The following is a 15260-nucleotide window of genomic DNA, read 5'->3' on the forward strand; positions in this document are numbered from 1 at the left end:
GATCTAAATTATGCAGCCATGGCTAAATGGGACCATGCTGATGGACGTCAGCCATAACCTTTTCCTTCTCAAAAGCCAAATAAATATCAGATATACTATTCTAGAATGAACTGGAGGACTTATTGCCTAAACTACATACTGAAATCACAGATGCACTCTATTGACATTACCTGACCAACAGTTTTAAGGTTGTTACAGCTTTTTGGCGTGTGGAAGCACAGAAAAAAATGGAACACAAAGCTGAACATTATATTACTTATTTCAAGCCCCTTTTCCCCATTCCTTGGTTTTTAAAGTCATGCTTTTGTCTTCCTCTTTATGATGTTCTGACAGTATTGGACCGGAGTTAGCATTTGAGCTGAAGAAGTTTTTGCTGTGGGTAAAGCATACAGGTCATCTTAGTTTGCAGAGGTTGAATATTTTTAATTAAGAACTCTGAATATAATTCAGCACTCATTACTTACCAGTAATAGGTTTTACAATTCATTTTCTGAGCTGTTGCTTGTCTTATCAGCTTGAAATTACAAATAACGGTTGAAATAATTGATGTGTCCGCTATTTTAGTAGTATATTCCTGTTTATATAGAGATATATGCTATTGATTTTTTTTAAGTGTCTAATATATTAATAGCTCAATATCATACCCAGAAGATGAAGCAGCTCAGCAACTGATAATAACATATTATGGCTTTCAGTTCTATATTTTTTTTATGTAAATCTAACCTGGGTTACCAATAGAGAAACGTTGTTGCCCTTTGACACATTTGTTCAGATTCTTTTGGTTAAATTGCCTATCTGACAGAGGAACCTTAGAAAACAAAGCTGAGAAGTGACCCTTAGGAGTCATTAAGTTGATGCCCTTACGAAAAATGGATTTTGTTAGGAACTTTCCTTGATAGATGGTTATTCTTTACAATCTCCAAGATAAAAGACTTCACAGACTCACAAGAATATATTTTTCTGCTGTCCAAGCATCCTTAGTGGTACATTTTTTTATGATGTAACTGACCTTTATTGTAATTTACACCTATTCTTTGTTTTGCCTCTTGTGTATAGAAAAAGAAGTCGATGCCCATCTTATTTAGAACCATCATTTTGATATGCCAAAACCATTATCATCTCTCCCTTTCCTCAGTCCTTGTTGTAAATAAATAGGCTCAGTTCCTTGAGTTAGGAACATGAGCATGCAAGCCAGATTTTTAAGATTCTGGTCATTGCTATTACTCTCTTCATCATTCCTGAACTGCAGTGTCACTAATGGGGCATGAACTCTAATGCCAGCCATGTGGGTGGCAAACTGATGAAAGAAGAATGCAACTTACAGATTATGCATTAGTGCATAAATAAAGGGGTTGAAGGTAAAATCTAAAACATCTCCCACGTGTTATAGTCTCTGAAATCAATAGTGCATGAGGATTTCAGTACAGAGATGTAAATTCATCATACTTTTCTGAACATTAAATCCACAAAAAACAACATGATTTCAATTTTCCTAAAATATAAACGTTACAAAAAAAAATGTTATGCATTTATTGACAGAAAATGAGTGTTGAATGCCTCCAATCCTGTAGTTTCTATAAAGACTTTCTTTTCTATTCAGTAAATTGTTTCCTGTATAAAGACGTAGGGCAATTCTTGCTGTCCCCTATTTTCCTGAATGTCATCATTTCTTTGTATAGCGTTTTCTGTTTTTTCAGTTATTTCGTCATTAAAACAAGGAAGCAAACTGTTCTGAAAGTTACTTTAACCTAGGTGCTCTCTGTGCACTTTATTGTATTGTAAGAAGTCTTAAGTATGGGAAGAGTTGGATTGTTGGGAATCAAAAGTCAGTTACTATTCATATTTATTTATTTATTGAGATATTGAAACTTATATTCTTGGTGCACTCTTTAAAAAAAATATAGAAATTTCTGAGTGAATTATTTTCTTCCATCAACCTGTTAACGTTTCATGCTTCTTCATTTAAATGCTAAGTAAGTTTTATTTCTTCCAGGATGTTACATAGCAATGGATAAACCATATTGTATAAAAGTAAACATTCATCAAACTTTGCTATTTTCTATTTAAGGATCTCATGCAGTTCACAGTGGGCATAATATTCATAGTGGACTATCATGTCCTGTAGACCCATGATGACAGGATGTATTCATGCAATTAGGTCTATCTGAATAATGCTAGAACAAAAGTAATCTGTATGGCCTACTTTCATTGGGTCCGTATGTAATTTGTAATTGGAATTTAAAAAAATTGGAATAAATAAAATAATTGGGAACCAAATTCTCTCTGGCCAAGATGAGTTTAATGTTGACAAGGATACACAACTATTCCAATACTTTGTGTTAATTTGTTGCCCTCTTGCAGTTGTATGAGTGCATCACCTAGGAAAGAAAATCAGAATTTTCTGGGGATGTTTATACATTCCTCTCCTCTGCAGTCATCTGAATTATCAGTGCAAGTAGGTGACATTTTCCAGAGTAACAGCTAGAGAGCAGAAGCCTGGAAAAGTTAAGTAGTGATCTGCAGACTACCTCTGAGTTCACGTCTGCGGTCTATCAGTAGATATCACAATTTAGGGACTTTTTCTGAACACCGAGTCTTCTTAAATCCCCGTGAAATAACTACGTTTAATCTTTCATCTTTTTTTCCACTTTTTTTTTAGGGGAATTTGGAGAAGTGTGCAGTGGGCGCCTGAAGCTGCCTTCTAAAAAGGAAATTTCAGTGGCCATCAAAACTCTGAAAGCTGGCTACACAGAAAAACAGAGAAGGGATTTCCTGGGAGAAGCAAGCATCATGGGGCAGTTTGACCACCCCAACATCATCCGACTGGAGGGCGTTGTGACTAAAAGTAAGATTTAACATGAGATTATTTTTTGCATGGGAACTGTCACCAGATAGCCTCTGGAGGTCTCTTACAACCTAAAATATTCTGTGATAGTCTGATCAATCAGAAAAGAGTAGAAGAGATGAAAACACTGACTCATCAGTGTTTATGCTCTGCAAATCTTTCCAGAGATGTTTATGTCATAACCCTGATCGAATTCACCAAATATCATCCATGAGAGATAAGAAAGGAAATGTTTGTACACTTATGCTGATGGATCCAGCAAAGAGGCAAGGATTTTGTCTGTTTTGCTGCTCTCAGGATATCAAGGACTTAAAAACAGAACACTGGGTTAATAAGATAGGAAAAAAATGGGGAATATAAGTAGTCTGCTTGAAAATAGTACAGATGATGTGGTGTAAAGGAGCATTTCTAAAGAACATTGCAGCTAAGTAATAAGCTGGCAGATTTTAGGAACCAATTTAATACTTCAGGGATATAAATTACTACAAAGTGGCCAAGAGGCACTTGCAGATATAATCTATTAGAAGTCATGGAGTCTGGTATCCTAAGGTTTCCTAATTGCACTGAATACTTTCTGCCTTCAACTAAATCATTAGAATTTATCATTAGTGAAAGTTAATGAACAGCCTACCTTGCTACAGCAACTGATGCTAGTATATAAATAAGTCCACCCTTCATACGTGGTTTTCATGCAGGGAAAATACTCTGTGTGATATTCAGTATGGTACCAGCATGAGGCATTTTAAATAGCGTCTAGAACTAATACTGCTTAGGTAAAAATCTCTTTAAAAATTTTAAGCTGTTGGTAATAAAATTAATTTTATTCCATTGATAATGTTTAAGCTTTTTTCTAATGCACATTTTCTAAATCTACCATTGGATTATGGGTTAGTTTTTATTTCGTTTTGTTTTAAAGCATAATTTTGTCAGTGTTAATGATAACAAAGTAATCTCTTCTGAGACAAAGAAGTAGTTAAGAACTCCATCCATACATGGTACCTCCCTGGTCAAGAAACTTATTTGAAGAACCCTCTCCAGCTCCTCTTCAGCTCCACGTTAAGATAGTAGTGTGTTGTAACAGGCATTCCTGAATGCTGATATTGGTCTTACCTAGCTGTCCAAAGTCAGCTGCAGTAGCCTCTTTCCAGCCTTCCAAGCAGCTCCCAAGAGTAACATGGTCTTCTCTTTACAAGCAGCTGGTGGGATCTCCTACTTGTGGTGCTGCTTTATTTAGGAGAGTTCTGGCTCTCATTCCTTGTGCTGCTGATTGGTCTCTACTTTGGGATGCAAAGACAGAAATAGTTGGTAACAGAAAATAGGCATGAAGTATAGGCATGAAATGTAAGCTTGTTCTGAAAGACATAAATTCAAAGACTTCATCTACATTAAGTTTCCATTGCAAAATAACACGATAAATTTAAGGGCCAAAGTGCTGTAGTCATTGTTAAGTAGGAGATCGGTAAGACTTTGCATGAGTTATTCTTAAAAGCTGACAATAATTCAGGGTGCCCTGAAATTCTTCAGGGGAGTGGAAAAATTGTGTAGTATATTTTCTAGTTTGTGCTAGAGGACTTTACTGATAAAGCAAATCTTTACAAAGAAGATCTCCTTGTCATTTCAGTCAACTGCGTGAAATGTGCAGAGGACATTTTCAGTTTAACTGAGCAGAGTACAGTTCTCACTTCTTTTTAGTAAATGGTTTTGTTGTTTCTAAGCAATCTTGATTTTCAAAGTGGGTCATTCAAGATTTCACGAACAGAACGACACAAAAGATTTACACAGCTTACTGCGATGAAGTATGTGAAATAAATTCAAATATGTTTCAAAATAAATGACAAAAAGTGTGTAAACCCCTATATGTTAGAAAGAAATACAATTATAATTCTTCCTTTAGGTATAATTCATGAAAGTCTGTTTTGCTGATTTAGATAACAAAAATATTATTCTTCAACTCATGCCTTGCAGTTCCTGTTACAAAAAGGTTGCTGGATCTTCCTGTATAAATTCGGGTTACTCCTGCTTTTTAATGACATTCGTTTTGTGCAGTCAAAAGAACATTTACAAACCCTTAATTTCTTGAAACAAAAGTGTCAGTACTGCTGAGCTGATCTCTATGTTGTTACATTTTGTATTTCTGTGGCACTTCAAAAAATAGTTTAATGCTCTGCATGCAGAATATTGACCATGCTTCTAAATGCGCATTACTAATTCTAACTTCTTGTATACGTGTGTAGGAGAGCATTAGTAAGTTTATTCTTTGGCAGTATTCATATCAGACTTGCTCTCTGTCTCAAGGGTGGCTGGGAGGGTTTGCTGTCTATCACACTGAACTATGAGAGAGCAACATCCAAGTATTCCCAGCTGAAGTCAATATAAGCATCGGGGATTCAGCATCCTCTCCAGATGGCTGGAATAGTAATACGAAGGTTGAGAAAACTGTTATGGAAGTATTTCTGTCTGTTTTACTGGGTAAAATTAAATGGCATAAATGCAAGAAAAGATAATCCTTTGTATCTCTTTAACATCCAGTAAAGTTTCAGAGGAGTAGGAAGGTGGGTTATGTTGTTTGTTTGTTTTTTCCTTGTCTTGATTTTGTCTTGTTTTTAAACCAAACCATATTCTAATAACATTTTAGCAAGTGTTCATATTTTGTAATGATAGATACTAAATCACACTGATAAGTGCTGGTTTATATACACCATTAGGAGAAAGTCTTTGAATTACTCTCTGGATCTCTCCTAATCCAGATAAGCAGGCAGTGTGACCTTTCTTCATTAGCTCAAGTCTTTTGAGAGGTCTCAGAGGTGAACTCAACTTCTCATACTAAACACTCTTCTGAAGCTGCAGTAACTGCAATCCCTACAGCAGAACTGCTTGATACAAGAAGCTCTCCAGCTGTGATGGCTGGGATCTGCCTGCCGACATGCTGGCAATGTGAAGGAGTTGCACTCACCAAATACAAATTCAGCCCCCTGCTTCAAATTGATTTCGGTTCTGAATTTTCCTTTACACCAGTCTCCCAGGCATGCTGTAGTCAGTAATCCTAATAGCCAGCACACATGTTCTGCATAGTTTACTAATATTTTACAGCAATTTGTAGTCTGTTAGTATAATAAATTTCAGCAACACTGTTGACACAAGTTGTTATCGTGTATGAACGGCTGTGCTTTGATAAATGAATGCAGAGCGTTCTTTTAAAAGAACGGTGTTGCTTCAGAGCATATGCTTCTTATTACAGACACGTTTCTAACTGGATATGAGTGAAACCCTGCACTTAGTACTTTCTTAATTTGGAAGATCGAGGCAGGAAGATGCTCTCCTAGTAGGCTGAAAGATGGATCTTCTTACTGAAATTTCAATTTTCTGACGTATCATAAAACTGTGTTTATACAGAAAACAAATTCACTTTCTCCTGGTTTCTTACTGCATGGATTATCATAGAAAGTTTTGGATAGCCATAGTAAATTGCTGCCATATACTTTAAAGGTCCAGAAATACCTTTGGGCTAATATTACATACCCAATGTAAACAGGGTACATTTTCTACAAACTCTTCAGGAAAGATAGGCAAGGAAGGCGGGGTGGCGGTGTGGCTCTCTATGTTAGGGAATGCTTTTATGCTACTGAGGTTATGACTGGGGACGATAACGTTGAATCCCTATGGATAAAGATCAGAGGAAGGGCTGACAAGACAGGCACCCTGGTGGGCGTCTGTTATAGACCTCCAAATCAGGATGAAGAGACAGATGAGGTATTCTATAAGCAGCTGGCACAAGCTGCACAATCGCCTGCCCTTGTCCTCATGGGGGACTTTAACTTCCCTGACATATGCTGGGAGTACAGCACAGCACAGAGGAAGCAGTCTAGGAGGTTTCTGGAATGCGTAGAGGACAACTTCCTGATACAGCTGGTCAGAGAGCCCACGAGAGGAACTGCCCCACTAGACCTGCTGTTCACAAACAGGGAAGGTTTGGTGGGAGATGTGGAGGTTGGAGGCTGTCTTGGGCAGAGTGATCATGAAATGATAGACTTCGTGATTCATGGTGGAGCCTGGAGGGGGAATAGTAAAACTGCTACCTTGGACTTCAGGAGGGCGGACTTTGAATTGTTCAAGGGACTAATAAGGGGAGTCCCCTGGCATTCAGTCTTAGCGAGTAAAGGGGTCCAAGAGAGCTGGTTGCTCTTCAAGAAGGGAGTCTTAAGGGCGCAGGAGCAGGCAGTCCCCCTGAGCTGCAAAATGAGCCGGAGGGGAAGAAGACCGGCGTGGATGAATAGGGAACTATTCCTGAGGCTCCGGGAGAAAAAGAGAATCTACCGCCTGTGGAAAGAGGGACAGGCCACTCAAAATGAATACAAGGAAGTTGTTAGGATGTGTAGAGGTGAAATCAGAAAGGCAAAAGCCCAGCTTGAATTTAACCTAGCCACTGGCGTGAAAAGGAATAAAAAACTCTTTTATAAATACATTAACAGTAAGAGGAGGACAAAGGAGAATATCCACTCTTTGCTGGATGAGGCTGGGAATGTGACTACTGAGGATAAGGAAAAGGCAGAGGTTCTGAATGCCTTCTTTACGTCTGTCTTTAAAAGTCAGACCAGTTATCCTCAGGATACTCCTCTCTCTGACCTGGTAATCTCGGCTGGGGAGCACACTAACCCCCCTGTGATTCTGGAGGAAACAGTCAGAGACCTACTGCTCCAACCGGACTGCCACAAGTCGATGGGGCCAGATGAGATCCACCTGAGAGTGCTGAGGGAACTGGCGGAGGTGATAGCCGAGCCGCTTTCCATCATCTGTCAACGCTCCTTGTTGACCGGTGAGGTCCCAGATGACTGGAGGCTTGCCAATGTGACTCCCATTTATAAGAAAGGTCGTAAGGAGGATCCGGGGAACTACAGGCCTGTTAGCCTGACCTCGGTGCCAGGGAAGGTTATGGAGCAGATCGTCTTGAGGGAGATCATGCGGCATGTGCGGGGTGACCGGGGGATCAGGCCTAGCCAGCATGGGTTCATGAAGGGCAGGTCCTGCTTGACCAACCTGATCTCCTTCTATGATCTAGTGACCCATCTGGTGGATGAGGGAAAGGCTGTTGATGTGGTCTACCTAGACTTCAGCAAAGCCTTTGACGCTGTCTCCCACAGCATTCTCCTGCAGAAGCTGGCATCCAGAGGCTTGGATGGATACACTCTTGGCTGGGTAAGGAGCTGGTTGGAGGGCCGGGCACAGAGAGTGGTGGTAAATGGAGTCAAATCCAGCTGGCGACCAGTTGTGAGTGGTGTTCCCCAGGGGTCGGTGCTGGGGCCTGTCCTCTTCAATATCTTTATTGATGACCTCGATGAGGGCATCGAGTGCACCCTCAGTAAGTTTGCAGATGACACCAAATTGGCTGGAAGTGTGGATCTGCCTGGGGGTAGCGAGGCCCTACAGAGGGATCTGGACAGGCTGGAGAGCTGGGCTGAAGCCAATGGGATGAGTTTCAACAAGGCCAAATGCCGGGTCCTGCACTTCGGCCACAACAACCCCAGGCGACGCTACAGGCTTGGGGCGGTGTGGCTGGAGGACTGCGTAGAGGAAATGGACCTGGGGGTATTGATTGATGCTCGGCTGAATATGAGCCGACAGTGTGCCCAGGTGGCCAAGAAGGCCAATGGCATCCTGGCTTGCATCAGAAACAGTGTTGCAAGCAGGAGCAGAGAGGTGATTGTTCCCTTGTATTCAGCACTGGTGAGGCCGCACCTCGAGTACTGTGTCCAGTTTTGGGCCCCTCACTGCAAGAAAGATATTGAGGCCCTGGAACGTGTTCAAAGGAGGGCAACAAAGCTGGTGAGGGGTCTGGAACACAGGCCATATGAGGAGAGGCTGAAGGAGCTGGGAATGTTCAGCCTGGAGAAGAGGAGGCTCAGGGGAGACCTCATTGCTCTCTATAACTTCCTGAAGGGAGGTTGTAGTGAGCTGGGGGTCGGCCTCTTCTCTCGTGTCATTAGTGATAGGACCAGGGGGAATGGCTTCAAGCTACGGCAGGGGAGATTCAGGCTGGACATTAGGAAGTATTACTTTTCAGAAAGGGTGGTCAGGCACTGGAACGGACTGCCCAGGGAGGTGGTGGAATCACCGAGCCTGGGGGTGTTCAAGGAAAGACTGGATGTTGTGTTGAGAGACATGGTTTAGTAGGAGCTATTGGGAATAGGTGAACGGTTGGACTGGGTGATCTTTTAGGTCTTTTCCAACCTTGGTGATTCTATGATTCTATGATTCTATGATTCTGTCACTGCATATTTCCTGCAAGCAACAAGAATAAGCAAGCAACAGAAAACTTCTGGAACTTTTACATCATTCGGTCTTTTATTTGTACTATACCTCATATAATTCTAAGTCAATGTTTTGAATGGAAAATCCGTTCTCACTAGTTAATGGATGGCAGTCAATTAACTCCCGTTAGTTTGTCTCCCACAGCATAATGCATCAGCTGCACAGCAGAAAGAAAGTGTTTTAGCCACTTCACCTATGCAGAGAGGACAAAAGATTTTCTACTGAAAAGTCATTGAAGAATTCAAATCATTTCAATAATTTGAAATTAATGTTTTTCATCTTAAGAATTTCTTTTCGAAGAAAATTTTGGGAGTAAGGGATGGAAAAAAGGGTAGTTAAAATTTGCTTTGCTTTTCTCGTGGCTTTCTGGATTTTGATTATAGCAGATATATCTTCAAAATTCATCCTGCTCAATTTTAAAAGCTTCATTTTTAAAAGTGCATTTAAAAGAATTATCACCAGCTATACCATATGAAGGCTTTTTTCATGCTTTTATGATCAGAAGCCTTTCTGTATTATATGTGAAATAACAGTTTATCTCCTTAAATAATTCCATATTCCTACCCACCTTTCTCTCTACCACAAAGAGAAAATAAACAAAGCTTTAAAAAATATTATGAAATAACAAACTGCATATGGTGGTGAAATATTACCAGGGCAGTGACTTTTGGAAACTTTGCCGTAATCACATTCGTTTCTGTATTAATTTCTCTTCAGCATGTCAAAGTCGTATATAATACCTCAGTTATGTTACAGAATACCTTCATGTAAAAAGAACAGTTTCACAAACTGGTCTGAATCTGCCCAGATGAATTTTCATACACGAGAGGCTTTCCAATGGTGCAGGAGTAATACTAAAGGTAGCGTGCTGCTGCTCTCAGGTACCTCCACATCAGGAACATGTTGGCTGTGCCACTGCAGCAGAGCCCTCACCCCTCTGTTGTGCAGAGCAGACACCTGAGGCGACAAGCTGTGACTCTTCTGTAGCCCATGCCCAGTTCCCTTCAGGAAGAAACATCAGGATATGTGCCTGGCAGAGCACAGCTGCATAAATGCAACTGTTTGGCTCACCTGCTGGACAAGGCACAGTGTGCTGAAAATACAGGATGCGTCACCTGCTAAAAATCATACCAGTTTTTAGCAAAGGAACTCTGTTTCTGTTGATGTTGTTGCAAACAGTTGTATTGTAGGCGCAGTGGTTTTTACATGTATCTTTTTGCTTTCTATTTTAACACTAAGATCTTCCTTGGGATTTGGTAGATTTGGATGGGTCTGAAATGCCTGTTTTTTACCAGTCATTCTGTAGTCATTTTAAATGCCTGACCACTGTAATGTATTTGCAGGTAAACCAGTTATGATTGTTACTGAATACATGGAAAATGGTTCATTGGACAGCTTCCTACGGGTGAGTGCAATAGATCATTACATTGGGCATGACCAGCTCTTGTTCTGAGCTTGTTATGAATTTGTAATCACTCTACTCTGATACATCATGAGCATCCTTAATACTTCATTATTTACACTGGTTGTCTTCATTATGATCTGCAAGGATGTTGCATTTTGACAGCTTGCTGCCTGCCACTATTATTCCAAAAAGACGTGAAACATTTTTCGTATTATTTGCATGTCATGTCTATTAAATAAAAATAATTCTGGCACATTTAAATAAAAATTGTTTTTCTTGGGGCAAAGCTAACACTGTAATACAGTTGTGCTTGTTGGTTGGCAGCCTGTATGTCTTGCAAGTGATTTCCAAAGCAAACAGATTTGTGGAAACACTGTTGGTAAACTAGTAATGGTGAGCCAAGAGCCATTTCCCTAAATGTTAAAGGTTTAGGGAATAGCCCTTACGTGAGGGTGTTTGAAATCTTTTGCTAGCAAACTTTATTAGCCTGTTTTCTTTCCCCAAACTTAGACATACTGCTGTTCAACTGCTGTTGATTTATCTTTGTTTTCAGTCAAAGTTGGTAGCGAGCCTAAAAAAATTTGAACACTCCCTGTGTCACCAAGATTTACATGTGGCAAAACAAGAAGTATAGCAGAAATGAAATCCCATCTGAGGGGAAACACTAGTTTAATTTTAATTTGTTAGGGTGAACTCAGCTGTTGTCTGGGAGACTGCTTTGGTTCTACCACGGTTGAATGACATTATCCCCCAAATTCATAACACTCAACTAGACGTTTAACCCCTAAAGGGAGCAAATTGTCAACCTTAGTTTCAATATGTGCTGTATATGTTATGATGTCCATTGAAGCATGTAAAATACATATAAATAATGTGTCACTGTATCTGAATGAAATATACCTGTACCGAGAGATATATATTTTGTATAGGCTTGAAATCCTTGAAGAAAGCTCTGAGGAAAGAAAAATATTTTCTGGCTGTAGAAAACAGTTGTTTAGCTTGTTCGTTCATTTGGGTGTGATTTTTTATTTATTTTTTTCTTTTAGTGTGGTTGCATGGAAACATAGAATAAGAACATTTTTGACTCGTATCACAAGCAACCCAGGTCATATATCCCATTTTACAAATGCTTCTTAAAGGAAGTTATCTTGCCTTTCTTATTGCCATTGGAAGGCTATCTCAGGTTCTCATTCCTTTCATAGTTAGAAACTTGTGATTTCTAGCTAAATCTTTTCTAGGGTCTACATAGATGCCCTCCCAGTAGGCTCTAGTTAAAGAAGGTTTTATAGTAGGGAACTGCCAAGAGGCTTTAATAATAATAATAAATTCCTTCATGAAAGGGAATTCCGAGAGGCTCTTTAAGCATCCTCTGTGCCATATCTTAATCTAATGTTTACAGCGTTAATGTTGCCCCTAAGTATATTAATCAGAAATGAAATGACTACAGTCAGGCTAATTTGTGTGAGCTCATCACACATGGCAGAGCCAACTCCAGTGTATTTAATAAAGTTCTGGAAGGAGCAGCAGGAAGAGCTGGAGAGCTGCCCATGATGATACATTTATGGCACTAGGGGATTCATTTGAGAGCTGTTGTAGGACATACTGTTATCCTGTTGTCTACGTATCTGTATATCAATATCAAAGCTCAGTGTTAACAAATAGCATTAGTAAGAGCTGAGAGATTTAAAACATGTGTCTAGAAGTAGACAATTAGAAATCTATACAACTATCATTTTCTAGGCCACAGTGTGCTTGAGCGATTTTGTATTCATGAACTTGAGGAAAATTTGGAGAAATGAGTTCTAATCTGGGAGGCATTTGAAACGCACTGAATCGGGACAGCATTTATTGCAGCTAAAAAAATAATACTTACATAATAGAAAACTCATTAGCCTATTGGGTAAGGCGGGGATTTTCACTACCAGTTCCCTTTCAGAAGCTAGACATCTGTTTCTCTAATTTCTTGACACTCCAGACTCAGGGGCATGCACAACTTAGATTTATTTGCCACTTTTATACAGGGCCCATAAAGGAAATTAAAAATCTGATGAGAACAAGAAGAGGGAAACTGAATTTTTATCTGAATGGAAAATCTGTCTCTTTTCTCTCAGCTGATGGGCAGATTATTCTCTACAGATCAAAGTAGTGCCATGTGTGGCATTTAACTTTTGATCTCTGACTAATGAGCTCTTTGCCTAAGGAATTTCCAGAATCTTAATCAAAATCTTATATGTGGAGGTGCACTAACAATCTCTGAAATGACATTTCAAATGTTTTCCAGAAACACGATGCCCAGTTCACAGTCATTCAGCTAGTAGGCATGCTTCGTGGGATTGCATCTGGCATGAAATATTTGTCAGATATGGGTTACGTCCACCGTGATCTAGCTGCTCGTAACATACTCATCAATAGTAACTTGGTGTGCAAAGTCTCAGATTTTGGTCTTTCCCGTGTATTGGAAGATGATCCAGAAGCTGCTTACACAACAAGGGTGAGTTTTATCCTTTTAAAATTACACTGTTTGTTATGATAAAGTTGGTCTGAAAGCTGAGGAAGTCCCTGAAGCTTATATTCTTTGCTGCAGAGGCTCTCCAATCTTCCTTAGCCGCAGGTGTTCAAGAAACGATAAGCTCATCACAGCTTTGTTTTTACTTAAGTCTCAGAAAAGACAAAAGGCAAGAAAACATCCTGTTGGTAGATTAATTTCCTTGCAGTGTGAAAAATTCATGGCTAGGTTTCTTTTTGCTGTATATATCAAGGAATGAATACCACAACTAGGGCCTAACGTAGTTTGGTACATAGTGATGTAAGACTTGATGCATGAAGGTTTTGTCACACTGGTTATTCAACTCTTAAACAGTTTTTTTTTAAAAAAAAACAACACTCAGAAATAAAAAATCTTTTTATCTTTATGTTTTTATACCTTACAGTATGATGCTCTTTATGTCTTGATTGGAGCTGAGATCGCTGTTGTATAAAGGGCACATCATTCATACTTGCTGCTGTAGCTCTAACTGAGAAAATACTTCAGTAAAATTAAAAAGCAGTCTTCTTTAAAAGATTCTGTGCTTTTTTCTTATATTGTATACACAAGGTGGTAGAGACATAATGATGTCAGTTAGACTTCTAACTGTTTTGTTCCATCTGAGATAGAGAAGGTTTTGTCTGATATAGAGCTGCTCACAGGGTATCATACTCAAGTAAAATTTATAATGAAGCCTAGCAGCCATTTTCTCTTCACTGTACAAAACAAATTGGAGTAGAATGTATCAGCAGAATCTTGATATGGGTTTTCTAGGGTTTCCTTCATTCTTGATCACTGACAGGAACAAGCAATTATTGTGGTAGTTTAATTGAAAAACAAATAAAGGTATCCTAGCTGTTTTCTTACACATACATTCATATACATATAAATATGTATATATACATATTAGTATGTAAAATTATCAATCATACTTTTACAATTTATCATATATAAGGACATTGTTCTTTACTTGAGCCTTCTGTGCTTTCTCTGACTTCTGACAAAGTGTTGCATGCTGGTAGAAGTGTGCAATACATGCTGCTTTAGGAACTGTCTGCAGAGATCTCTCTCATGATTAATATAAAGAGACACTAATAGGAGAAAGCAGTTTTCATGTTCAGTATAGGCGCATTCATAGTTAAATATTAATATAATGGAAGAGTTCCTTAAAAGATAATCACCTGTAGTTCAATCATAGAGGCCTGTTGCCTTGTCAAATGACATCCCCCAGTATGTATGCTTTGCAACTGAGGCAGTTAACCTCTGTTCTTTCACCAATGACTAGTGGCAGATATTCAGTCTCCTCTTGAAAGCAGCCACTCACATGCATTGAAGTTTCTTCACTCTTCACACCTATCCCTCCATTTTTTTCTTTTCTAAACATTTTTTCCAAACCTAATCGTTCTTGCTGTTCTCCTTCTGGCTATTTAAACATTACACTCAAAGACTTATACAACAAATTCCCAGCACCACGCATAAGATATCTCTCGTTTCCTACACATACCCTGTCTGTTAATATCTCCATGATGAGGACTCCTCCCATCCCTAGTACAGCTTATCCTCAAGACACATGCCTTTGCCAGGCTTCAAAGGTAAGCTCTCATGTTCCAAAGTTCACCTGGCATGCAAATGGATAGTTTAATATAATTTAGTAAGGGCATTTGGGGTACTCACATTAAGACCTGAAGACCTTTTTGAGTCCTAGTTAACTTATTCAAAAAATTTGTAAAGGCAGAAGAAAAAAACAAACACATCGCCAGCATGCTGTATATCATAGAGCTTTATAACTGAGGTGGATTTTGGTGTAGATGGGGAACACATAAATGGCTTATATCCCCAGGTGGGCTAGGACAAACCAGGATGCTCAGCATCAGTGTTTCCAGCCAGCATTGCATCTAAATAGTCTGCGGCCAAGTGCAGCATTGAAATTATTTTCTTCTTCTCCTTTTGCCACCTATTTTCTAAATCTAACTTCCTATTTACATTTAGATAATGAAGTGTGATGGAAAGAAACTATTTTGAGAAGTATATTCATTTGTGTTCTGTAAACTCCATCTGGCATTTATGGTGTATTTGCAAACTTCTGCAAGGAGATGCTCAGATAATTAAAACCTTCAAATACAACCTAGGACAATTGAATTTCCTTCAAAAACAGTCACTGAATGTAACTCAGCCACATA

General features: G+C 39.2%; 1 protein-coding gene across 1 annotated transcript in view; it reads left to right on the forward strand.

Moving 5' to 3' along the window:
- EPHA3 (EPH receptor A3) overlaps positions 1-15260 on the forward strand; it is a 205397-nt gene that overhangs the window by 161558 nt on the left and 28579 nt on the right. Inside the window, exons 10-12 of the mRNA XM_042810528.1 lie at positions 2660-2845; positions 10495-10556; positions 12838-13047. Of these exons, the coding sequence (XP_042666462.1) occupies positions 2660-2845; positions 10495-10556; positions 12838-13047 (458 nt within the window). The remainder of the gene's footprint in view (positions 1-2659; positions 2846-10494; positions 10557-12837; positions 13048-15260) is intronic.

The sequence above is a fragment of the Centrocercus urophasianus genome, unplaced genomic scaffold, assembly GCF_019232065.1.
Source record: "Centrocercus urophasianus isolate 14NV4802_14NV808 unplaced genomic scaffold, USGS_Curo_1.0 seq_12, whole genome shotgun sequence".
Lineage (NCBI taxonomy): Eukaryota > Metazoa > Chordata > Aves > Galliformes > Phasianidae > Centrocercus > Centrocercus urophasianus.